Below are 25826 nucleotides of genomic sequence, written 5' to 3'. Positions count from 1 at the left end.
AAAGCAGAGAAAAAAAAAACCTGCAAACAACTGAGAGTTGGCAGCAAATGCGACCAAAGTTCAAACTGACTGAACTTTGGAGCCGAGTGTTTCTGAGACAGGCCTGTTACTGAAAGGAAATCCTGTGATGAGCTGAGCATCAGAATGACTCATCCAGCACTGAATGATTTTGCTACCCGTCGGTGGCTTTGTTTAATCTGTCCCTTTGTCACTGTTCCTCTACTCACAACACTGGCTGAACCATTAGGGGGCACAGATGAGCTCGAATGCCTTGAGCTACAGTCAGTACTCCTTTTAAAGATTGGGACAAAAAGTTTTTCCTCCCTCTAAGAGCAATCTTTGAAAGAGCAATGGTTAAGTTCACATGTGCATGTGAAATACTGTGTACTCTTGCTACTAATAGGCTTCCTGTATTGAAGGGGTACTGGCAGTTAAAAGAGACACGTGTGCAGTGAAACCAAATAAAGTCAGGGGGGAACCAAAACTGACAAAAGTTGATTATATATAATTATATAAAATTTAACATAAACAGACGGTCTGCACACAATTACTTCATCCAGTTATTTGTGTTAGTAAATGAAATGTATGTCGTTGTAAGGGTGAAACTAATGATTATTTTCATTATTGATTCATTTTTAGTCTATCATAAGTCAGAAAATAGTGAAGAATGCGCATCACACATTCAAATTACTAGTGTTGACTGTTCAAAGTATTCAATCCTGAATCCAGAAATCCTACTTTGTGAGAAACTGGAACCACAGGCAGTTTTGTTAAACAATTCATTGATTAGCAAAATGGTTGCAAATCATTTTTCTTAAGCTTGACTCAATTTATTATAAATTTATATCCTCGCTTTCCATCTTTCATAGATTAAGAAATAAAAACACCAAAAATTATTTGGCTGTTCACATACACTTTCTGGGGCTTCCATACCAATTAGATTGCTACAGTTTTTCACTGCCTTGAAACATTGTTTAACAGTCTGAGCATCAACTACTGTTTTGAAGCGTTAAAGCACTGCTTGTTGTTTTCCTGTGGGTTCTTCCGCACTTTGAGAATAGGCCCAACATCACTTACAACTGCTGAGTGCCACGATGCATCAAAAAGTAGATCATAAAAAACAGGCCTCCTACTCAACAACCAGCGCTGTGTATAAAGAATAGAATGAACAATAAAAACATAGCTCGAAGTGAGCTGAAGTAAGCAGACATCTGGTCTGGTGGGGCTTGTAGTGGTCACAGAGGAGTGCCCTGTTAGAATGTATTTAGAACGAGTAGACAATAACAAAACGCAATAAAGACAATAAAGAACTGACTAAATCAGATAGAGGATGTGTCAGCCAAGTGATTCACTCACTGACTACACAGTCCCTGCATTAGTCGTTTGCTTGATGAACCTACTGACTGACTGACCAGTGACTGGCTCTGGGTGTGCCTTGAAAAGAGAGCAGGCTGTATCAGCTGACCAACTCAAAGTCATGCCTGTGAATTATTAACAGGATTCGCTGGTGGCAAGTTTGTCTGGAAATAAGAGCAAGGAGCAAGAGAGGCTACGTGGGTCAGTGAGGATGAAGATTTAGGTCTTTTCTTGGAGTGCCTGGTCAGACAACAGAGCTGACATCATCCCATTTTCTAACTACCTTTCCACCCGCAGGCTGCAGTGGCTGAGGGATCAGAAACTTGCCAGATACTGTTTGCCCAATCAAGTATCTACAATTACACATTCACTTCTAGTATTGTTTTAAAGGTGATACACTAGTAGTGTATCATGTGTAAAATGCTGGCAACATTATAACAGAAAGCCAAAATTGCATCCAAAATGAGTTCAACCATCATTAGGCTTAAAAATGACAAAGACAAACACTGGTTAATATCAGCTTGTGTCAGTTAGATGCAGCAGCTGCATTCTGGGACAACAGAAAATGATTAAGGAAAGGCAGTTAATGTTTAAAGATTGTAGTGCACTAAGGATGGATGGGACACATTAAAAAAAGAATACCTTAATAACAAACAACTTCTGCATAAAAAAAAAAAATATATGCCAGAGCGGCTACTGGGCTCTGACCAAGCTCCCAGCAGCCACTCTGGCACAACATCTTGCCACAAATGCACAAACTAATCATCTGGTGGTCATCTCAGAAATTAATTTCTGATCTTACCCATTATGAAAGTTTCCCTTAAAAGTGATGAAACAACTGTGTCCTACAGCAGCCTGTGTGTATCTTACCCCAGACTTCAAGTCTTTGAGTGTGTGTGTGAGGATGATGTTGAAGACGGCGTGCGATCGGCTGCTCTCCTCGTTCATGTTGGTTGCAGCGACAGTCCGAGACTTATTCCCTTCTGACATCAGAGACTCAATGTCCTGTCAGAACAACCGAAATCAAACGATACATAAATGAAGAATGATAACATTTCTCCCTGCAGAATAACCTTTTAAGACTGTGTGAAGAATGTTATACAGTACATTTGGTGAAGAGTGTGTCTGAGTCTCAAGCCCAAAATGAACTACAAAATGTAAAGAATTCTGACATTTATATAACTGGCCTCTTTCCAGTGTGATTAGTGGGACTTCTAAGTAGACTGCTGCCATCATGTGAACGACATTGTTACAAATCCTCAAAGTTTAAAGATCAAAGCGAGGGGAATGCAAGTAAGATGCTTAGCTAGGTGTCTGCTTGGATGTGGCAGCCAGAATGAAACATAGCAGTGTATGTGAATCAGTGAGTGTCAATACACCTGACATAAAAACATGAATATTTTTACCTTGTAGCTGGCCACAGCTAGTCGAGACAGGCCATCCACGTAGGGTCCCAAAACTTTATGTTCCCTCACCCTCAGAGTTTGTCTTCCTCTGGACAGAAAATCAGGGCAGGTTTAAAACACAGACAAACAACCTGGTCACTCCTGGTAAAGTACTGTTGATTTGATGTATTAGGCTCAGCTGGTTTTGGCCACCATGCCACTTTTTTCCCCCCGGTTCAGAGAGACTTAGATAGCACTCGGCTCATTATAACTTGCTCCAGTCCAGAGAACTTCATCATTCTCTGCTCCATGGAGAAGCCCATATGGCGGTCAGATGGCCTGCCTCTCTTTGGCCCCTTTTTACTGAGGTTAAAGGTCACATAGTGGGTGAAAGTCAAAGGTTTTGCTGTCTGGGGCAGTAGACACAGGCATGTGCTCCTGATTTACTGCTGACCTGCTGGACATGAACCGGACTCCATCAGTGACTGCAGGGCAGACTACTGATCTTTTTATCCCCTGTCCATAGCAGCTGGTGGTACCAGAATCCACCAGTGTCCTTCCCTGCTCTACCAGCTAACTTATATTTAAGGTTGATGCCGTAGTCTATGCATGTTCAAATATCACAGTCCAGTTTGTCTGCATTCGAAAATAATTTACCACCAGTGACTGTAACTCAACACTTCCTAATGCAGCTTCACGGTAAAAACAACAATCTTATCAGAGGACGTATTTTACTGTGAAGAAGCATATATGCAATAAGTATATTCAGTGTCCTCTATATAATGTTCTTGCTATTTCAACTTGACTTGGACAAACACACAGGCAGCAGTGAAAGTGTCTTTAGGTCTTACCAGAGCCACTATGGCCTACAGAGGGAAAGAAAATGATCACTCCTTTCATAAAAAGGGTTTGAAGACATGGTAGAGGTCATACCCTTTGGGATCGAGCAGATCTCGGACCTTCTCATTGTAGATCTCCATGTAGGACACTTCAACGGTAAAGCTCTCCTCCTCCCGCTGTTCCTTCTGGGTTCGTTCAAACAAAGCACTGCACAGCCGGGGAATCAGACCTGGCTGGTCCCCTGAACCCATCATGGTGTATGACTTCCCCGAACCTGGTTACGACACACACACACAATTTCAGTTGAAACAGGCTGTTTGAAATGTGAAAAAAGCCCCTTTGTGACAGCTGATGTAAAACTTGTCATGTTATTTCCACTCGTAAAACAATCTCAAATACACTAAGTGGCCACTTCATTAAACATAACTATGCAATTTAATGCTATTAGTAATAAAGCTCTACATCAGTGGTCGGCAATAGGCGGCCCGCGGGCCAGAAATAGCCCGTCAGCAATAATATCATGGCCTGCTGTCAAATTGCTTTTATTTTTTTTATTTTTTTTTTTTTATTGATAGTGGCTGAAATAGATCTCAGTCATGAGACATACAGTTACTCACACAATCACTTCCTCTTAAGTGATTGTGAGCATGTGCAAAAGTGTCAATTTGTTTAACAAGGGGAAGAAAAAAATACCTGCAGTTATTTGGAAACAACCTTTCATACGGGAGTCCCGCACAATACCGACTGCGCTAAACATGCACACAAGTATACAAAGATTTGAAATAATGTGACTTTGTTCTGGCCCGCCATGTAACAGCTTGAAAAAAATTTGGCCCGATGTCAGACTTATTTGCCGACCGCTGCTCCACATAAATTCAACCTTTACAAAGTTTACAATGTTCCGTTTTTCTTGACATTAGCGAAAACGTGTCAATTCTATCACACGTTTATTACTGAGGTCATGGTTAAAAGCGGTATTGTACTCGATTGCGTCAAACTAATCAAATCTTTTGTCCTTCCCAATTATATAAATGAAGAATATGAGCAGACCATCAGCACCGATTCCCCTCAGGACTGTGTTCTTTCCCCTCTGCTCTTATCCCTGTACACCAACAGCTGCACCTCCAGTCACCAGTCCGTCAAGCTCCTGAAGTTTGCAGATGACACCACCCTCATTGGGCTCATCTCTGGTTGGGATATATTTCTACATTTATTTATGTCAACTGTATGTTTGTCTACGTGTAGCACCTTATCGCCAAAGCAAATTCCTCGTATGTGTAAAACACTACTTGGCAATTAAGCTCCTCCGGATTCTGATTCAGAATATTAGAAACACCTCTGAATATAACGCACTACAGACACTAGACTTATTTATCTGCTCGGACATGTTTGTTGGAAGATTTGTAGTATTGAAATTAGGCGTACACTGAAAGAAGAGAGAGATCATCTTTTTACACCATGTCTACACTAGACATGTTTCATCAGTTAACCAGTACAGATATTTACACCGTCAGCACAATATTGACTAGGTGTGTTTCAGGCCTATCAGGCCTTTTAAAGTTCTGCTTTTGTTTGAAAACTTCGCTGTTTTGTTCATGCACGAAAGAGGAGAGGCTGTGCAACATTCCTGCCACGACACATTCACACCAACACTCCCTCTCATAATCATTATACAAAAAAGCTTTAGGGCATATACTAATGAGGGCAAGGAGAAACTGTTATTGTAGCTATGTAACATGGCTCCCTTCCAAAATATATTCACATCATATTGACCACAGAACAGTAGTGAGGTGTCTCAAGGTAAATTACCAGTTTGTCCATAGGCAAAGATACAGGCATTGTAGCCCTGGAAGGCATTACGGAGAAGACTTTCCCCAAGGCACTGGAAGACCACATCCTGACCTGGAGACACACACACAGGGAATTTTATTCTATGTAATTGTGAAAATGTAGCCAAACAAAACTGTTTGAACGGCATTTTAGTGATGAAATGTTAAAAGTCTTGATAAGGTGAAATAGATCTGTTACTGAACTAACCTGCAAATTTCTCCTTATCAGTCTCATCCATGGACCAGAAACAGTAATCGTAGGCAAAGACCTGGAAATGAAAACAGTTCATATGTTCTCTCAGTATGAGAGACTCAAACAGCAGAAGTGTGTGGCTGATTCTAACACACACACACACACACACACGGTTTAATGCAATAGGAGCTTGTGTCATGTGGTTAATGTAACACTATGGGAAATTTTCGACGACAGAAAAAAAGACCCTTCTGGCAAAAACTGATTCACAGTGAGCCACATAGTCAAGAACATGTTCAAAAGTTTCCTAGCAACAAGTACTTCTTGAGGGTATAAAGTTAATCAGTTAAAACAAGACTCTTCTGGCAAAAACAGTTCTACAGACATTGCTTTGTATCAGTGCCTGTACGACTGCAAACCGTTACAGCGGCTTCTTTGTTTACCACAGAGATGATTCACAACCATGGAATTAGCTCAGTGTTAAAACTTGCTGTGTATGTTTGTGCGTGTGATGTTACCTTGGACTGATTCCTGATGATGTTGGGAGGGTCAAAGTCCACAGCAGCATGTGGACAGATAGGAAGACAACATTTAATGCATGTTAGAGAGGATTCAGTGTGGTGAGCCATTCATGGCAAGCCGTTTTTGGTGCTTCAGGTTTAATGTGTTCCAGACCAATAATGGAAATTATTTATCTAACCATCTGTCTAATAACAATGTTTTTTACTAATTTTTTGGGCAATACCGGTAACGGTATAAATGTGTACATTGGTAGAGATTTGTCAATACTGTTTCCACCGTGGGAGCTATCCCTTAGTGTCTCTGTTATACGTTCAGGGGAGGCTTTGTAGCAAGACAGGATTCTCACGTGATCTCATGATCCAGCTACTGTCACTTAGGGCTGAAACGATTCATCGATTAATTCGATTACTAAAATGCATCTACGCAAATTCTTTGCATTGAGGCTCCGTTTAATCCATATAACTATTTAGCACACTGTTTCGCACGGATATTTATAACGGTCGCACATCATGTTTACGCTGTGTGACCACGTGATTATGATGCCGCTGTTTGCAAAGTGGAGGAAGAGAGAGAAAACAGTGAGGGACGAAGACAAAAGTGTCCAAAGTATGGGATTATTTCAAGCTAAAAGAAAACAACACTCTGTAATGTCACAGTCCGTCCACCGTAAAACAAAACTTTTGTCGCCTCGGCAACAGCACGACGGCACCTGAACAGAAAGCAGCCGGTGTTCTGCCAGCGGACCACAGACAACTTAACAGTAACTTTAGCATTTAACTGAAATCATTATTGATTGCTGAATTGAAGGCTAGCCAAAGTAAGTCCGCGGTCCTCAGCTGAAAATGTAAACACTTGCGTTTGTTGTTCTCCTGGTTGGACCATGAGTTTGGGCTGTAACGTTGCAGTCATGAGTTAACTGGGTGTCGAGGTGCACCTGAACTTGTATAGCACTCATTTAATTTTGATTTTAAAGTTTGTGTTGGTAATGCAGTTGTCTTGTCTGTGGATGTTGTTGATCTGATGTTTGCTGTGTGACACACTATGAATTTCCAAAAGGACTAATAAATATCTATCAACATACACAGCTGATACTGTTACCGGGGTGGGGGGCTGGGGCGCCACCGCCAAGCCAAAGTACTTCTTAAACAAAGCAGCGATGACATAATCTATAGAAGCTTCAAGTACTAAAATAATTGTTAGCTGCAGCCCTACTATCACTTAATTTAAATATTTGCCTTGCGTGTGTGTAGCTTGTTTACATCTTGTTTGTTTGTCAAATTTGGCAAGGGTGTGAGTCTGTATTCATCTCTGGGGACGTAAAAAATCTCTGGGACTGGTTGAATTGTTGTGGGAATGTCTGTGTGTGGGCATATGAGACTGAGTGGTGGAGGGGGTTGGTACTGAAGTTAGCAGGGTGTTGAGTGGCAGGCTAGTGTGTGGTGGACTGGAGATGGTAGCGTAGAGAGGTTTCTGGGTCGAGGTCAGATATTAACAGGGATACGTGGGGGAAAAAACTCTTTACATTTAAAAAGAGAGGTTCACTGTCCCCAATGTCTTTTACAGAAAAACTAAGACTATACTTGTGCAAGCAGCTGCATACACTACACACATGAACCCACCAACAAACATGTCAGAGTTTTGAGCATTTAGCCAAGAGGCAAGTTCTTTAAAACTGATCTCCACAGCACACAGACAGTCATCTGTCCATCTCTGCATATGAGGAATGTCAGAGCCTCCAGACAAGGATAATCTATTTGAACAAGTAGAACAACATCGAGTTACAGAAAGATTAACATCTCCTTAACATCCTTTGCAGACTGCAGAAAATTATGCCTCAAATAAAATACTAGTTTTTCACAACCTATAAAAGACACTTTCTTAGACAGATCTGCTGATATGAGCAGTGGACATGTCCAAATCCGATACAAGAGCCCTATAATTACACTCAATGTACAACAGTTAAGGGTCAGGTATTTCTTCTGTGCAGACAAGAAAGAGCTGGTACAAAAAAAGATGCCATGTTGGTCGTGTAGACACACAGCTAAAAGTAAATAGAACGTAGTTAGAACGTAACAGTAAAGGTTCAGTGTGATCTACAGTTTGTCAGAAAGCTAGAGTTCCTCAAGAACCAAGGAAAGTCATTGAGTTTTGTTTACCAGCAGCTTATAGTGATTGAGGTTAACCCTGACATTAGCTACAACTTTACTTGGAGCTGTGAAGGAGTGATAAAGGTGATATTGGCCAACCCTGGATGGTGGTGTCTTTGTTTGTAAGAATCTGTTTTCACTAAGAAATATGCCATTTATAAGGCAGCTGTCTGGGCCTTTCAGCATTTGTCATCAGATACAGTATTTTGGGCTGTAGTCAAAAGATGCACAGATCTAAATATTACAGATCACACTGATCAGATCTAAAACATCTCACTTACTGTGTGGTGCACTCAAGAGCACAGGTTTGGACCCTACACCAACATTAATTACCATTATTTCATTGCAACATCCTAACTACCTGCCACAAAGGGATTCAGTAGTAGTCAACTTATCTTGCTGTCAAGCACAGCATCAGTTGCTTTTATACACAGCATTTGTTTTAACCTACTGGATATATAAGAGCTGTAAATTTTTTAAATACAAAAAAAAAAAAAAAAAACACATTTAAAATGCATCAGTGTTTGTGTTGTGCTGATAAGTGCTGGACAGCCGTCTCTGTGTTGACATGTCAACATATAAAGATGATTTTCACAATAATCACCATGACATAGTTCATAAACTAGGCCTATATATTACCGGTCCAATATCTTTAAATCTATGCCTGAGAACACTGGCGGAACATGTTCTTGTTATTTTCAAGCCATTTTGTCATTGAACCAACAATTTACTTTAGGCTAATGTCATGTGAATTGCCAGTAAAAACTGAATGAAAGACATGGTTTCTCGTGATTGTCAAATGAAAAATTGTGATTAGTGCATGAAGGTCAGCTATTTAATTGGCGCATTCATCAAATAGGCTTACAGCAATATGACAACATTAAGACTGGCGCCCCTGAGAGTACAGAATCTGTAACACTGGCAGATGATTCCTCTTCATATTAACTCCTACAAAACCTGCAGTGCCCTTAATGAATTTCTCCAATTTATAAAAGCAAAACTGTCCCCCTCCTCACCCCACCCAACCCAGAACTCTAACCTACATCACAAAAAGGTCCTCAATCTAAATATCTCCAACAAGCCCTTGTGAAGATAGCAGCACAAGAAAACACACACACACACACACAAAAACACTCACACACCTGTTTCCTTTTACCCATGCACATTCTTTATAAACCGCCAAAGCTGTAGCTCTTGCACAAACCAGGCAGCGTACAATCCAGTCTGTCACACTTCATATTTCACTGACGTTCCACTGCAGCCATGCTGCATTCAGAGAGCAAATACAAGCAGAGGAATTCCTATCTGAAGGCTTATTGATTCCAGTAGCTCTTCGAACCAGGAATCAATAAGGACCTCCTCTACACAGTGTTGACGTTCACCCAGAGCACTGCTTTGGGTACATGAGACCTCCAGTCGTTCGAGGGGAGATTCTAAGGGTGTTTGAGATGGTTTTCACTTTCTAAATGGGTGCATCTTATTCTCTAAATATACAAAGAAAGGATGTAACTGGATACTACTGTAATTCTATCAACACAAATATCTCACAGATTGTGCTGCTTGAAGTAAAATTTTGTCAAAGTGGAATCTCTAATCCAACATGTTTCTATTTAAAAGGCTCTCTGATATTACATCGTTTGTGAAGCCCTGATTTTCCAATATTTTTGTTTGTCCAAATGCTCCTCTCAGGGGCGTTTCGAGCATCCTTACATGCCTGCTATCGCCCTACAGTCATATCACCAAACACTTTAGGGGTGTAATCGGCGTGGCAGGTTTTGACGTACGTAGTGATGACAGCTGTCATGGTTGCTTCAAAGACTGCAGCCGAGACGGGTCACCCATGTCTTGCGCTCAAGTGCCCATTAACGAAGCTAGAGGCCCCCCATAACCAATGAGAGGGGAGAATGAGGCGGTCAGGAGAGCCGTGGACCCGCCTCCCTCGGTCCTCGAACACTTCTATTTGTCCCTCCTCCCTTCGGCCTGCTCCTCTGCTCTGATCTCCGTCATTTAAAAAATTACTTAATGCATGGTTGCTCCTCACCCCCCTCTCTTTCTCTGCTGTTCTTGCGTTCTTTTATTTCTCTGTAGGACTGTACCATCCATGGCTGTGTGGGGAGGACTGAGGAATGGAGGACGGAAAGGAGGCTGAAGGTAGCCAAGGGGGGTGGGGGAGGAAAGAGGCTGGGCCTGAGACTGTCAGAGTAACACAGTTCATACTGATGGCACAGGACAACAGGGCATGTATCAGACTAATACTTGGGTACATACTGAATAATACTGAATAGTTCCCCAAATACTGCAAAAATGATTATACGTTATGTTATTGAGGACAAAGAATTATACCAATCAAACCAAGCTTGTGGATGAGATGAGCTGTGTTTCCTACACTAATTCTTATTCAGATCTCCTAAATGAATTGTGTTATTGCAGTAGCATTAACTGTCCAGATCTCTACCTAGGCCTGACCAAGTGGCAAAGCACAGTTTGAGAAAATGAACCAGTGTGGCCTGCAGATGAATGACACTCTCTTTCCCTCATTTCTAACCCTGTCATTATGTTGTATGTGTAGACTGTTAGAAACTCCCACCATCACTTGGATGGTTCAGGCTGGACTGTTTAACCTCTTCTGCAGCACCCAAATACAACCTTTCTACAATAACCAATATGCTGTAGAAGCTTCTCTCCTACAATCAGATATTAGCGAACATATAATATATAACAATATAATAATAAATTATTTAGGGGTTGTACCAGAACAGGTTTACATGGTTTCATTTAAAAAAAAACAACCCACACCATATTATATATATATATATATATCCCCCCCCCCCCCACCCATACTGCACATTGCTGCATCTCCTCTTTTCACCCAGTGTTGAAGGCTTTGTTTTAGCTATGGAGTGATACATCTCGTCTCTAAATGATCTTTGTTGGGAGTTGCACATGTGCAGTTCCTAGTCCTAGGACTACTAGCCAATCAGAAGCAGTCAGGGTCAGCGAAAAGACGGTAAACAGCTTCCATTCAGCTGTAGGCTACATGTTGCCGACCAGCTTGGCAACATGGACTGGAGCAAGAGTTGAGAGTGGTGAGTTATTAATCTGTAACAAAAGTATCTTTTATCCATAAAGTTATAACCGAGCTCTGTCTCTACATCACAGTAACAACTTTATGTCCATTGACTGCCTGGAGGATAGTTAGTGTTTGGAAGGGAGAGGACAGGTGTGTGCTGCAGCTCAGTGTTTTTCCACCAGTGTTTTTGAGGGCGTGTCGGAGTAGCCGCTTGGCGAGCGCTATGACGCGCATTTTGCTTACATCCCTGTGACGTCACAGGGACGAAGGAAAGCGGTTGGACTACAAACAAGCTGATTTTAGCAGACTTTTCTGTGGGAGATGGGAACTCCTTTTGGGGTAGACTTTGGGCTTTTTCACTTTGCAAACCTGTTACAGCACAAAAAAGATATATAACTCAATAAAGGAGAGGGAAAAAGCCAAAAAGCATAACACCACCTCTTTAAGACATGCTGACGAACACATACACAAATGTCCAACAATATTCCAAGGTCCAGGGCCACACAGTCTCTTTTGTGTGTCACCTTAGAAACCACGCCACTTACATTGGCCTCACAAACATCTGACAAGAGACAGATCGATGTCAGAGTGTGTCAACATCCAGCTTCACCAGTCCAATGCAAACAGCCTCAGGTCATCAGGAAAACTGTAGTGTAGCACCAAACAGCTGAGGGGAGGTTAGCGGTCTGCTTATCAGACATATTGCCCCAGTCCTGTAGTTCAAACTCTGGATGATAAGACACCCCTGGTGGTTAGGAGTGTAGGGGGGCAGGTGCATAAGCAGATAGGACACAGAATAAAACATATGTAAGATGAAATGTAAGATTTCAAGTAACAAGTAACCAAGGCAGTGAGTCACAGAGTGGCAGCATGAAGAACTAGAGTCTGGCCTGCCCAGTGTGTGCCACTGGTGGAAAAACTGAATCAGACACACAAGCAGAACACACAACTGACAACTGAGGAAATGACCTTAAAGTGAGGTGCTTTCAAATTATTTATGGTGGAGAATTCAAAAATAGCCTGGGGATGTTTTGATCAGGTAAAGCACAGACTGTAACATCAGTGCTAAGTTCAGAGTTACGACACTTTAAGACTCATCAAAGTAGTTTGTAGAAAAGTGTAAATTGTTTGGCATCAAACCGGGTGGACATGGTCTTCTGTGTGTCAGGGTTATTCAAGGCTCAGTGTTTAACCAACCCTGTAGATGGCTTCACCTTCTTTCACTGATGGGTAGCCTTTTGTCACCTAATCCTGAGTGGACGAGATGGTACAGTCTGTCCATTTAGTTCAGTTGAATTACACTAGAGTTTGTTTTCCCCCTTGGTGCGGTTCGTTTGGGCAGGTGTGAATGCAGCATTCGCACTCAGGTGCGCACCAAAAGCGGACCAAACAACCGTACCAAGACCTCCTTGAAGAGGTGGTCTCGGTACGCTTTCAAACGAACTCTGGTGCGTTTTGCTTATGGTGTGAAAGCAAACGAACCAACCACAGGATTTTATGATAGCAGAGATGTGATCCTGAGCATTATTTCCAAAGCTGAACCACTAACAAAGCCATCGGCTGACTGCAAAATGTCTTCAGCGATCTTACAATTGATCTGTATAAGCCACTATATTATGAAAATCATTTGGTAACGTATACTTGCCAGCGCGGGTATTTTCCCTGATTAATGGGTCGAAATATGTTTAAAAAAAAAAAAAAAAAAAAGGGGGGAGGGCAAGTAGTACTCCGTTTACCTTGTCAGTTCAGTCCATAAAACATTTTTGACAGCGATACCACAGTATACTCTAGGCTAATAAGCCCTGAATGATTACTGTAGCCTACTATATGTCCTGTTTTTACATTAGCCTATTATTCTTTTTTTTTTTATTGTACCTTTATTTTACCAGGAAGTCTCATTGGTCTCTTTTACAAGAGAGACCTGGCCAAGGTAGCAGCCATAAACGCAACATATTAAAATGCTATATACATCAATCATGACAAAATTCACAAAAAAAACAACACAAAACACTAGGGCTGGGCACGTGAATTAATTGCATGCGATAATAACGTGTTAAAGCATTAATTAATTAACGCCGACAATTATTTTATTGCAAGTTAACGCAGTTTTTATTCTAAGAGAATGTGAAGTTCAGTAGGCAAGAGAGCCACAAACCTAAAACACACGTACACTCAGAACATAGAACATAGAACATTAGGATACCGATGATAGCCGGATAGTGCAAACACTGGTCAATATTAAGCTATGTCAGTTAAATTAGTCTTCAATAGGTAATAAACCATCGTTTTGCCCTCTGTGAATAATTTCCCAACCTTGTTGTAAGCAAGGACACAAAAAGGAGGATGGGGAAAATGGACAGCTTCCGTTGGAAATAAATTGGCACTGTATGTCCAGCACTCAAAGAACAGATCGGTGCTAATGTATTAGCTGTAGGGCATGCAGCCAGAGACATAATCCAGCAATAACTCAGTTTGTCTGAATGCACTCACTAACTAGGAGTAAGCTCTACAGCAAAGACAGTCAACACTTAAATGAATGTTCTGCTTCCAAGCTGCTGTGAACCATTTCCTGGATATGCATCAGGCCATCTCCAATGGCTTTAACCAATTACTTGAATGAAAAGCTGTTTCTCAAGAGGAGGAGAAAATCCTTCATTTATATTTAAACAGAAGTAATCCTTAGCTTGGGCAACAACCCCCACTCCAGTGCATGCATTTTTGAAAACTTTATGTCAGACTGCAGACATTAGGAGTCTCCTGCTGAAGATTCACTGCGTCACAACAGACTTAGCAAGCGTTCAGACTAGAGATGGGTATCGCTACTCGATACCTTTGTGGTATCGACCAAAACAGCCCAGTATCGAGTAGATTCAAAACGTCTCCAGTCAAGCCACTACCTTCAATCAATACCTAAGCATACTTTTTGTAACCAGATTGCGGCAAAATCACTTCTCTGTACATTTTTATTTGCTATTCACATCACTTATCACAGATCAATCACTGCGTTCCATCACTTCAATTAAACGCTTGTGGTGCAGCAGCGATCAGTTGAATTTATTCACGGAGCCTCTGGATGCAGCTGCGGCTGCTTCAGATGTAATTGGTTTGATCGGCTGGACGTGCAGCCTCCCTTTTCCTATGTGTCTTTAGTTTAGTTATGTGACTCGTTTTACACTTGTGACTGTCGTTTTTGGAGGTTTGCAACTCACCGGAGGTCTTTCAATTCAATTTATTGATCGAACACATGTATCAAAAAAAATACCTTAAATTTGTTTTCCACAACTTATTTGGTCACTAAACTATTCAACTCCTCTCTCATTCAAATATTAACAAAAACTCCCAAGCTGTAGTCTTTCCCTGGTATAATACTACCCGTGAGGATGACCTAATTAGGATGAGGAGCGATCTGATACAATTTCGCAATACTTTTTAATTTTATGTAACAGTTATATGAAAAAATAAAATAGATAACCTTGCTTATCCATATCAATAATAAAAATAATAATAGGCTACCAATCAACTACTATGGCTTCAACATGTGGCATTATCGAATTAAGCACTCTATTGGTATGACTTTAAGGGTACTGGTTTTGGAACTGGTATCGTAAAATTTTAAACCATACCCAACCCTAGTTCAGACTAGATAACAGCACTGCGTTCAGAACAAACAACACATCAGGCTTCATCCACATCACTTCATCTGTCACCGCTCTATAAATGTCCAGGAATTTTTATTAATATACTACATAGAAAGTAGTCATATATTTACGGATCCGTGAAAGAAACGAAAATGAAAATCGAAATATACAATGGAATGGAGGATAGCGATTGTGCCAATCAGTTTAATGTAGGTATCTTTTGTTGCAACAGCTATAGTTCATATTTGTAGACAAGCCATAGAAGTATTTTCAGCAGATATATCTTCCCAGTATTAAACAAAAGGGATCCTGGTAACAGAGTTAGGTTAGAAAACACCATGCACCTGTAACATCCAAACTTTACTGCCTCCTTCCTCTATGCACCCAATGTAGTCTTTCTCAACTATTAACAACTAAGCAACTTGCTGAGTAAATAATAATCCTCCAATTCAAACTGTATGTCAGTGGGAAATGGAAAACAAACAAACAAAAAATAGCATCTGCACGCTGAGGGCAGCAGTCAGCCAGCCCATCCTCCTGCTGCTTCCTCATTCCTTTGTCACAGAGAGACTGAGAGAGAAACTACAGCTCTGCTCTTGTTTAGTCCTCCATAAAAGTCACATGGAGAAGTTTATGGTCGACAGATGCTCCAGAAAATGAGGGTTTTTTCCCCCCTCTTCCATCGTCTCCTTACTCAAGGAAGGGGCTTCACGGTCACCGACAGCGACCCGGAGTTAACCTCCCCCTGTGTTGCCTCGGAAACGGAAGAGCTGAGAAAAAGGGAGGAAGCCAGGCGGTGGGGAATTACGACCCGATGGACTGAGGGAAGAGAGAGCGGAGTGGAGTCTGTCTTTTCATGTATAATTGTCTCTGTGTCAATGCTGCCATCTTTCTTCCAGGCACAAGCACCTCTGACACCCACCCAATCGACCCAACTTACCCCCTACACACACCAACAGACACACACACTACTGCTGCTGCTGCTGCTGCTGCTGCTGGTGTCTTCTCCCACACCTCAGCCTGAAGCCAGCGTTACTCACTACTTCTGATCTGGCAGTCTGCAGGCAGCTCCAGCAGTCACAAGGAGATCTTTCTTCCGACACAGCTGGCCTCCAAGATGGCGGGTGGGCAGTCAAGCATGGACTACTGGCTGATTTTGAACAATTACCTAATTTAATTACACAAAATGCTGCAATTGTTACAGCTTCTTCATTACAGATAAGGTGATTAATTTAGTAGTTCTGCCAGTGTTATATATGAAACAGTTTGCTGGGTCTGGTCATTACCGCATCACTCCCCTCACTCAGACACTGACACAACAACACAACACACACGCGCGGTCACGTATTTCTATTCTGCCCAATGCAACCAAATCCAACACGTCCTAATGCCGCCTTCAGCATGGGAATCGAGAGACTCAAGATTCCAAGCACAATTCACGTTACTCAAGAACAGCAGCTGGTAAACAGGATGGAGAGAGGGGAACAAGTGACAAGTGATTTGAGTTGAAATACACCTGTCTCTAGGAGGCCCGACAGCTGGTTGCTCAGCTTCCTGCCAAAAACTACATCATGGCAACAAAGGAACATTCCTGACAAATCTCAGGCAGGCTTTTAAAAGTAGGCATCAGGGAAAGGTTACAAGAAAATGTCCAAGGCACTGAACATGGTAAAGATATAAAAAAATAATAATAATTTGGCACAGCTGTAAATTTGCGAAAACAAAAGTGTCTGTGTGAGGGCAACTGAAAGGCAGCTTATAAGAAGCCACAGAGAGGCTAAGAGTATGTACTGTAGTTTCTATGAGGGGTTTTCAAAGTCTGACACTATGGGCCCCCTAACCCTCTACCCTCCATCATCAACACCACCCAGTCACATTTTTGGGAAAGTGTCAACATTAAAAGTACGCCAAATTAGCACTTAGTTGTTTTATGCTTGCAGTGCACCCATACAGACAATAATGAATGGATTACTTTGACACTGAAGAAAACTTGACTCTCTCAGGCAAGATCTTCAGTTATATGGTGCATGTTTTTTTATTTTGAAGTGGATTTATGGCTGTTTCTTCACACTGGACACTGAGGTTTAAGTCATCTAAAAATGTGTGTGTCATGTCTGTGTTTTCAGATCTGACTGAGTAACGACTCAGAGAAGGAGTAACGATTCAATTTGACAACTTCTGGAGAGATTTGCTTTTACTTTGAGATACAAGTGTTATTTTTCTTAATCAGTGTCAACAAAGAAATGAATAATTAAATGTGAAATCCCTAACAACTCTTTTAATTTAGTGCTGCACAAGACGTACCCGTCATGAAAACATTTTATAAATCAAAGAAGGCTGAACATTTATAAGCAATGAATTGATGAATTATATGTTTATGAAGAGAATAAATCATTGTTGTGAACACAGAATGTAGTCAAGCTACTGACAAGCGTACCTGGAGTCTCCTTTGCCCAGGTTAGCTCCGCCAGGATGGAGGATCGTCTGGTTCTTCACCATCTCCACAACACATTTAGTGTTTAATTCCTTTTCTGTGGGTTGGACAACACATAGTGTTACAACCAAAGCACTGAACCTCACAAACATGCCCAGGTTTCTACTGTTAGCAGGGATTGTTTCAACATTTTTACACAATGTCATGTTTTTCTGTCATCTTCAGCTGTGTTTCATGACAAAAAGGGTTAGACATCAAGAAAAACACAAATCATTTCCCTAACATCCTTTCCATGTAGGGAATAAAACTTTTACAAGCATTGGTCCGACTCACTTCCTCGCCTCTGCATTGGGGATAGATCAGAAGTTAAATACCATAAAAGTCAATAATTTCCTGCAGAACATCGAATTCAAATAACTGTGTGGGCAGGCTGGGAAACACCAACTTTTTCACCCTGGAGTGAGCATTAAGCCAATCAATAAAACAGGACTTGTCCAGGCAATCAGTTTCTCTCTGTCCCTCACACACACGACTAAGAGCCTCTTACACTAACCCAGTTTGTGAATGTCTTTGTCGTGATGCAACACTTGGCCTTCAGAACTGTTCATTTCCAACTCAACATAAAAAGTGGTCCTAATGCTGTGTCCGTTCAGGTATTTAAGTTGATTGTCTGCACAAGTCAGTATTAGTAGTCGACCAACATGGGTTTTTCAATGTCCACTGCCATTGGTTGATGGTTGATATATAATACTGATATCAAAACAAAGTCATGTACAATTACATTATTCCATGAAGAATAATATATATGGGTATCTTAGCCAGTAACATGTTTTAGATGCATTTTTTATTCAGTATTCTCTACAGTATCACAGTATTTAACTCTAGCCAGTCATGTTTTTAGATTAACTGTTAATTAGGATGGGAAAAACATGTTAACATTTAGAAAAGAAGGTGGTGACTGAGGAAATTTAGGGTTCGCAACTAACTTTTTCACCACCTTCCCAAAAACATACAAGGGGGAGCGCTGACATCGTTCCACAGTTTTGCCAACTACAACTTCACGGCCAAATCACACTTTTCAAGACAATACAGAGTAAACCTCACAGTGCCCCTAGTATAAAGCGCTCCATATTATGTTTGTTTTCAGTGCTGAGTCCATGTTAAAGCCTTCTAATAGAAGCCTTGCTGTAGTAGCAGTAACCAGCAAAAGCACTGGAAAATAACAACATGAACCGCACTGGAAATTCATGAGTCTCTCCATTCATCTGTCTCACCAATGAGACCTAATGATGGTTGTCCACACATGCCAGGTGCTGCCATCATGTCCTGGGCATCCAGTTTCTGGCAGAATTGGTTGTGCATTAAAAAAAAAAAAAAGCATTTGACAACTGGTTACTTGCAAAGCAAACAAATATACTCGGAGCAGAATACCAGTCTTTGACCGATGGCTGCTGATGAATGCTTGGGCCACAGCCACAAAAATACTTCATGTTTTTTAATGGCCAATTTGTTACACTATTACACTTTGTTTATGTAATAAAAAGCTAAAATATAAATGGTGTGTGTGTGTGATCATGTCAGAAATATGTCTCTTTGCCTATAGGTTAATCAATAACACAGGGACAGGAAATGTCACCCACATGATTTTCTATGCAATTTTTCTTTGTAAAAGCAGGCAACAAAACTCAGTGAAACATTTTTGGTATTTAAGATAGTTGATAAGATTAGGATGGGACTCAGGATTCTTTACCCCACCGTGCAGCTCCTGGTAAGGATATCCTTTTTGCCTACTTCCACAGGGAGGTCAGAGGTCATGGCAAGAACAGCACTCCTTTAGATGGAAATCAGTGTTTGCTAAAGGACACTACAGCAGAGAGGAGACTTCGCATAATAAATAATGTCCTTCAACTGTAAGACCTCCCTCCCATGGCCTCCAATGTAAACAAGCATCGATCCTGCTAAATTGCCCTTCAGAACCAGTACTTTTCCAAAGCAAAACCTCTACTGCAAGGGTTTAGTGGGTATCCACCACATTTGGCCCAGTATTTACAGACTGTTTGATTTTTAATACACAGTTGTGCACCAATTGACCGTCAATAATCATTTTCCCCATTATGCAGTGAGCATGCAAGAGCATGCAAGAATTTTGAACTTCAGCAAATGTGTTAAGACAGGAAAAACATTCTGTGGTTTCAATTCCTTTCTTCCACAAGAGCTCTCTAAAGCAGTTTTACACTTCATTTTATGATATATCTGCCTTCAGTTGCCCTTTCTGACTATGATATGACTATTCCTAAGCAGTAATGAACTAGTAAGCAGTCAGCAATGTGCCCATTTTTTTCTTGATGATGAAATACTACGAGATCCTCAACAATCAGTGCCATACCCAGTATGGGTAGGAGACAGAGCAATTTCAAATAAACCTTTCCTTAACGTGCGATGACTTCACTAGATGACCATTTATTGCTCTGGTGATTAAGTATGAATGCTGTTGCAAGAAGCTCATTGCCAAACAGTGCCTGGTCATACCTGCCCACTGTGTTCCTGCCAAGAAGACAGACAAATGCAAATGACCAATTTATCTGGTTGTATTGGCAGGTAGATTAAATGAACAAGTCACTTCAAAAGTACCTTTTCTAAAAGTGGCTGCTCAAGTAGACTACTCTTCCCAGCCACAGTCAAAATCTACTATCATTTCCCTAACTGAGATACAAAAGGAAATCCCAACCTGAGCAGTTCTACGTATGAGGTGAAGTCAACTGTGCCTATGCAAACCAGGCACATAATGGATTTGAGGCTAAACTGTCTGTTTAGAGAGCCTCAACACTGCTGTTCCTGGCAAGAACACAGGGGTAGAGCCATGGAAACTTTGTGTCAAAAGGTCAGAGGACCTGCATCACCCTCCATTTCTTCTGCTGTCAAGGATACCACTAAGCACAAAAAAGCAGGGCAAGCCAACTGAGTGACAAAAAAAAAAGAAAAGGAAAAACAGTGAGAGTGAAAGAAGATAAAGTTAAACAGGGAGACTGACACAGAGAAGTTGAGTAAGAAAACTTTCTGTTCTGCCTTCTGTTCTTCTTCTGCTGCTGACTACATTACCCATGTGCCCCTAGTGCTGCAGCTGTACTTCCTGATTAGCAGAAGGGAAAGTTTGATGCGGTGTAGTTGGGAGGACAAATGTACCCATTGTTATCTGCCTCTCCTTGCTCCATAACCAGCTCCCACTTTCCACTGGCCTTCTCTTTGGTCCTTCCCTGGGCTACCGGTGCTGAGGTTTGGCACATCAGCCAGGAAGCTGATTGGCCGTGGTGTTGCCGTTGCTACGCCTGGGGTTGCTCTGTTCTTCGAAGGCCACAGCCATGGGAACATGGAGCATTACGCAATGTTAGCAAATATTCATTCAGACTCACTCCCTTCCTGCCTTTGTCCAGCTAGGCAGCTACACCACATCTCCTCCTCAACCTGGGATACACAGAAACCGTGGCCCAGAGGGGAAAGAAGCCCGCTAATTATATCAGTGTCACAGGTCTTAATCAATGCACCACTGCACACGGGCAGAGGAAAGGTGAGTGAGGAAAGGGAATGTGTACTCCTTTGCCCTCCCTCGACTACTGCTACGGTGTCCTGAAGCAGCTGTCTGACAGCAGCAGACAGAGGAAGAGCTGTGTCTGAACTGAGCAGCTCAAAAAGGTATGAATGTTTGGAGGCCTGAAAGAAAATGTGGAGCTGGAAAAGAGCACGGAGAGATTTTTCTCTAAGGGCTGATTCAATAAATCAGATTTTTTATCGTCAGAATTCTGTGTCCACTCGGAGCTGATATGGTTTTTGACATCGTAAAAGTCTGACGTTAACACCGGTACACGTGGACAGAAGGTCCATTCAGACAAGGATCAGAAAGGCACTACTGGAAAATGTGGCACTGCTGGTTCCAAACCCATTCCCACTGCCTTTAGTAAGCCATCAATTTGCCTGCTTGTTGCCTTTCACCAAAATCATGATTGCCATTTTGCTGAGCAATGCAAGACAGATGCAGGCATTTGTTTACAATATTGACAGAATAACGCTTGTGTGTTTGAAAATCATTCAACACTGAAGTTGCCAGACATACAGCTACTGGTGCTGCAGGCTACTTCTCTCAAAAATTTGCCATGAGAATACTTAATACACAGCAAGACTCTTTGGTTGACTTTGAACCACCTTCAAATCCACTTCTGAACGTGGCTTTTTGTTGCCTGAATCACGGTTTAAAATAAACAATAGCAGAGTGTCCCTATACTCTCTTTGTGTTTTGAGTTAAATCAACACCGGAATTACAGTAAAACACAAAAAGTTGTTTCCATGAAGTAAATCTGGCAGTTTGCCAACACCTGTACCTGTCAGATTAGTTGGAGAGAAACTTGAATGACTACATGTCTCCTAATGAACCGTGCAGAGTTCACACTGACAACAGGGAGTGGACAAGGGCCTACTGGGAAGTGGTCGGTCATCACAAAACTCTCCTATTAGAAATGAATGGGATGTGTGGCCACAGACATGCATTTACAGTAAACTTCAAAATCCAAATGTCCTTAATTTGAAGTGGAATTTGACCAGAGCTAACCTGTAGCCTCTCCGTCTCACCAGCTACATAAACACGACCTTGATAGTTACAATACAAAACGTCAACAGACTCGCGGTTGTTGATGTAAAACAGAAATGTGGGATTTTTGTGTGTCCAAAACAAATGTCTAACCTTGCAGAAAGCCATCGCTGAAAAATGTCATCCTGACTGCTGAGTTTGTCTACATCAGAGTCTATGATAAATCCCTGCCAATGGGAACAGTGTGGTGATCCACTGCCTTGGTCTTGTGACCGACTTCTCCAGCTCACAGGAGGGGGGGGGGGGGAGAAGAGAGAGGGATACACGTGATTTGTTCTGCCGGTCTTGTCGGTCCACTCCTCCTCCTCCTCCTCCTCCTCCTCCTCCTTTCATGGGACACATGGTCTCCCACGGCAAAAACACGACCTGGCAATCGACCAGGAAATGTCATCTGTGCCTCCCTGCACTGATAATTTACAATATAATTGACCAGAGCATTTGCACGCAGATTTGTGTAACACTGTGCCTTTGTTACCTAGGCTTTTGCCTATGTTGCCCATGTTGCAGCCCAGAGAAGATGGTTGGACTGAAGATGCATGCAAAGACAAAACGTTTATACATTATAACTCTGCAACTTAATTTCTAGTCAATTATACTTTGGAACCAAGTGCAGTGATGCTGCTGAAAAGGGCTTTTCTGAAATGTCGCTGTTGTCCTCATCAAGTCATACCAACCCATAGCTTTATACTGTTAAACTACCCCCACAGTTGCAGCAGGTTACAGATGAAGTCAAGAAGCTATTGGCATCTGTGTCAGCCCGTGAAGGAGACAAAGAGTCTAGACTTTTTAACAGCAGATCTCATACAGCAGCTCTAGCTGGATGGCAGGCAGCCATGAGGGAAGCCCTATGGCAGCATTATACAAACATGTGCCATCCAGACCTGCCTTTTTCTTTAATGCGCAGGAGCTTATTTCACTAATGGGTGGCGATTTCTGAGTGGCATCCCATTCCCGGGTAATTAAACAGGGAGTAATGTAGTCAAGCCAGTCTCCTGTGCATGGTGTTACTGTAAAACACAGTTTGTTTATAGTCAACCCGAGGAAGTATATACACATCAGACAAGCCTGGGTAAGCATATGACCAAAATGTTATTTTGATTGTAGTGTATCCATAATAATAATCTGACATTCATTCCATGCATAATACACCCTCAGTGTATCCATCGCGTTGTCCTGAAATTCAGACTATGTCGACAGATGCAGTCTCCGACTACACCTTTAATTTGAGAGTAGTGTACCAATAACAGTCCAAATCTGAGCAGACTGGAGCCCCCTCACCTCTCCTGTTCATGGGCCGTAGGCGAACAGCCACCTTGACATTGGCATCGTCCAGGCTGGGCTCCCCCATGCTGACTCCTTAACCAGGGAGGGGTGGTAGCGCTGATCCAAAACAAATCAGCTGTTCAGCTAAACAATCATCCAAAAGCCTGGAAATATTGCGCTAGCCGGACTGTCAGCCAGCTAGCTTCGCTCAGCTTTGCTCCATAGACCAGGCATGTCCACGGAAAAACAAAAAAGCCTTGGCAAAACCCCGCAGGAAGCCAGCCGCCGCTTATCTTCTTCTTCTGCTCATATTCCAGGCTAATTTAGAGCCACAGGGGCGTGGAGGCTGGAAGGGAAAGAAGAAATGTAAATTAAGTCAGCTATCACAGCAGCTGGTGGATGGGAATGAGCAAACGCATGCAATCTGCAAGGCGAAAAAAACGGGCTAGCGAGCTAATTTGCCAGGCAAACTGAGCTGAGGGGCAGCAGAGGCAGGAAAGGAGCAGGTTTTGGCCATTTCCTTCCATTTGGCTACATAACATCCCCAGACACTACCCGACCTTCGAGCTACATACCTCGGTGGATTCATTCCAGCGCTGACACCGCTAACCTACACGTACAACCGAGAGAGATCCCCACAAAGCCGCCCGGCGATGATCTACAGCTTCCCAACGGAATCCACTATGTCCTCCTCCGTGTGGAGCTGGTCGAGCTACACGCAGCTAGCAGCATCCGCCCTTCCGCCCAAGTGGTTCCCCTTCAAACTAAAAGCACGTCCCTTAAGCTTTCGCCTGTCAAACCATGAAGTCCAACTACAACATACTTCGTTGGGTAACTTTAAAGATCAGACAACACTTTATTGGGTTGTGTAATTTTATAGCTAAAACATAGATAGTATAGCCATAGTTCCTATGTTAGCTAAATTATCTCTCTGAACTAACGTCAACTGAGAATGTCTATCAGAAACCCTAAAATAATCGATACCATATACCACCGTACATTTTCTCACAAAAAGTCCAACCGGATTAACCTAAAGAGACCAAATGCTATGTTGACTACATACACGTGTTCAGTAGAATCTCCTGTGTACGTCTGTTGAATACGTTTAACTTTAGTTAGTAGTTTCCACGGGGGGACATCATTAATGTTACCCCAGTCCAGCCGGGGACCGTTAACGTCAAGCCAGCACGTAAAATGTCGGTCAGGCTCGGTCAGTCCACTTCATCAGCTCGGGAGAAACTGAGTAAATAACAATGTACGCTACACTTTCTTAAAAAAAAAATTATGAGAAAGTGCTTGTTACCAGATGTGTTCGAGAGCCCAATCAGTCACGCGACACTTCCGCTGTCCACTGTCAAGTAAAACACAATAAATGTTACACTTCCTACTGTAGTTTTCAAAATAAACCCTGACAATTCACTTCAAGTCAGTCACATCCCATCACACTCCGTTCAATGCAGTTACATTCAGTCAGTCAGTTTAGTTTAATTACATTCCACCTCAGGCAGTGAAACTCAGATGCAATACCTTGTTTAGAAATGTGTTGGATTGGTTGATTGCCAAACATCACAGCATGCAAACTATATAATGCCCAACAGTCCAAAAATCCTAAAGACAAACGGTTGCTGACTTTTGGGAGACCTTTTGAATTGAAAGTTTAAAACGTTCTTTGCACAAGACATACTGTCATTTGATGTGATGACTCAGCCATATAAAACAGAAAGTAGCAAAACATAACAATATGCATTTAATGTTTATTAAATGATGAGTTCTGTACTTTGGTGTAGGGCTGCAACTTACAATTATTTTCATTATCGATTAATCTGTTGATTAATCGATTAGTTGTCAGGTCCAGAAAATTGAGAAAAAAGTCGATTAGCATTTCTCAAACAAACTTTTCTCCACAACCCAAATATATTCAGTTTACTGTCACAGAGGAGTAAAGAAACAGAAAATATTCACATATAAGAAGCTGAAATTAGAGTATTTAGAGGGTTTTTTTCTTTTAAAAAAGGACTCAAAGCGATTAACCAATTATCAAAATTGTTAGTTAATTTAATAGTTGACAACTAATTGATAAATCAGCTAATCATTGCAACTCTAGTTCGGTGATGGATATAGTCATACATATTAGTAATGACATTAGTTAAATATGATAATTTGCAAAACTCCCAAGGGTTCATCAAGATGAGCAATTCATCTGTATTGTTTACAAATAAATGGATATTTAAACATTTGATATTTATTGCTTCATGATTGACAAACTATTTATTTAGAAAATTTCTGTAAATCTTATAGCTTATAATCTAATACTGCAGCAAATAGCATTTATTAAACATTTACAAATGTTTAAGAAAAACAAACAAGTTTTAGAATCAGCTATTAATCTGAAAAGTGTGTACCGGAAGTAGAGATACATCCTTTAATGAAACAAAGGATTGTGATCTGTTGCCTATTAGACTGGATTGTTTCTGACATCTGCTGAACACTGGTGGAACTGCAGGCAATTT

At 41.6% G+C, this 25826-nt stretch overlaps 1 protein-coding gene across 3 annotated transcripts in view; it reads right to left on the bottom strand.

The window, feature by feature from the left end:
- kif13ba (kinesin family member 13Ba) overlaps positions 1-24697 on the bottom strand; it is a 41557-nt gene extending 16860 nt beyond the window's left edge. The window contains exons 1-9 of one of the 3 annotated variants that reach the window (XM_038702166.1): positions 24620-24697; positions 23332-23662; positions 17418-17511; positions 6122-6134; positions 5619-5679; positions 5391-5483; positions 3675-3855; positions 2763-2850; positions 2227-2361 (exon numbers count right to left, since the gene is read on the bottom strand). In XM_038702166.1, coding sequence (XP_038558094.1) covers positions 2227-2361; positions 2763-2850; positions 3675-3855; positions 5391-5483; positions 5619-5679; positions 6122-6134; positions 17418-17511; positions 23332-23401 — 735 coding nt within the window. In that variant the 5' untranslated portion in view covers positions 23402-23662; positions 24620-24697. Of the gene's footprint in view, positions 1-2226; positions 2362-2762; positions 2851-3674; positions 3856-5390; positions 5484-5618; positions 5680-6121; positions 6135-17417; positions 17512-23331; positions 23663-23891; positions 24315-24619 lie in introns of those variants that run through there. The other 2 variants (XM_038702165.1, XM_038702167.1) reach the window with 2 other exon arrangements.
- Between the last annotated feature and the right edge of the window lie 1129 nt (positions 24698-25826).

The sequence above is a fragment of the Micropterus salmoides genome, unplaced genomic scaffold (genome assembly GCF_014851395.1).
Source record: "Micropterus salmoides isolate LMB-PRFRI ecotype aquatic unplaced genomic scaffold, ASM1485139v1 Ms_hic_scaffold_6, whole genome shotgun sequence".
NCBI lineage: Eukaryota > Metazoa > Chordata > Actinopteri > Centrarchiformes > Centrarchidae > Micropterus > Micropterus salmoides.
The sequence above is the reverse complement of the archived record's forward strand: the minus strand, read 5'-3'. Positions and strand labels throughout refer to the sequence as shown.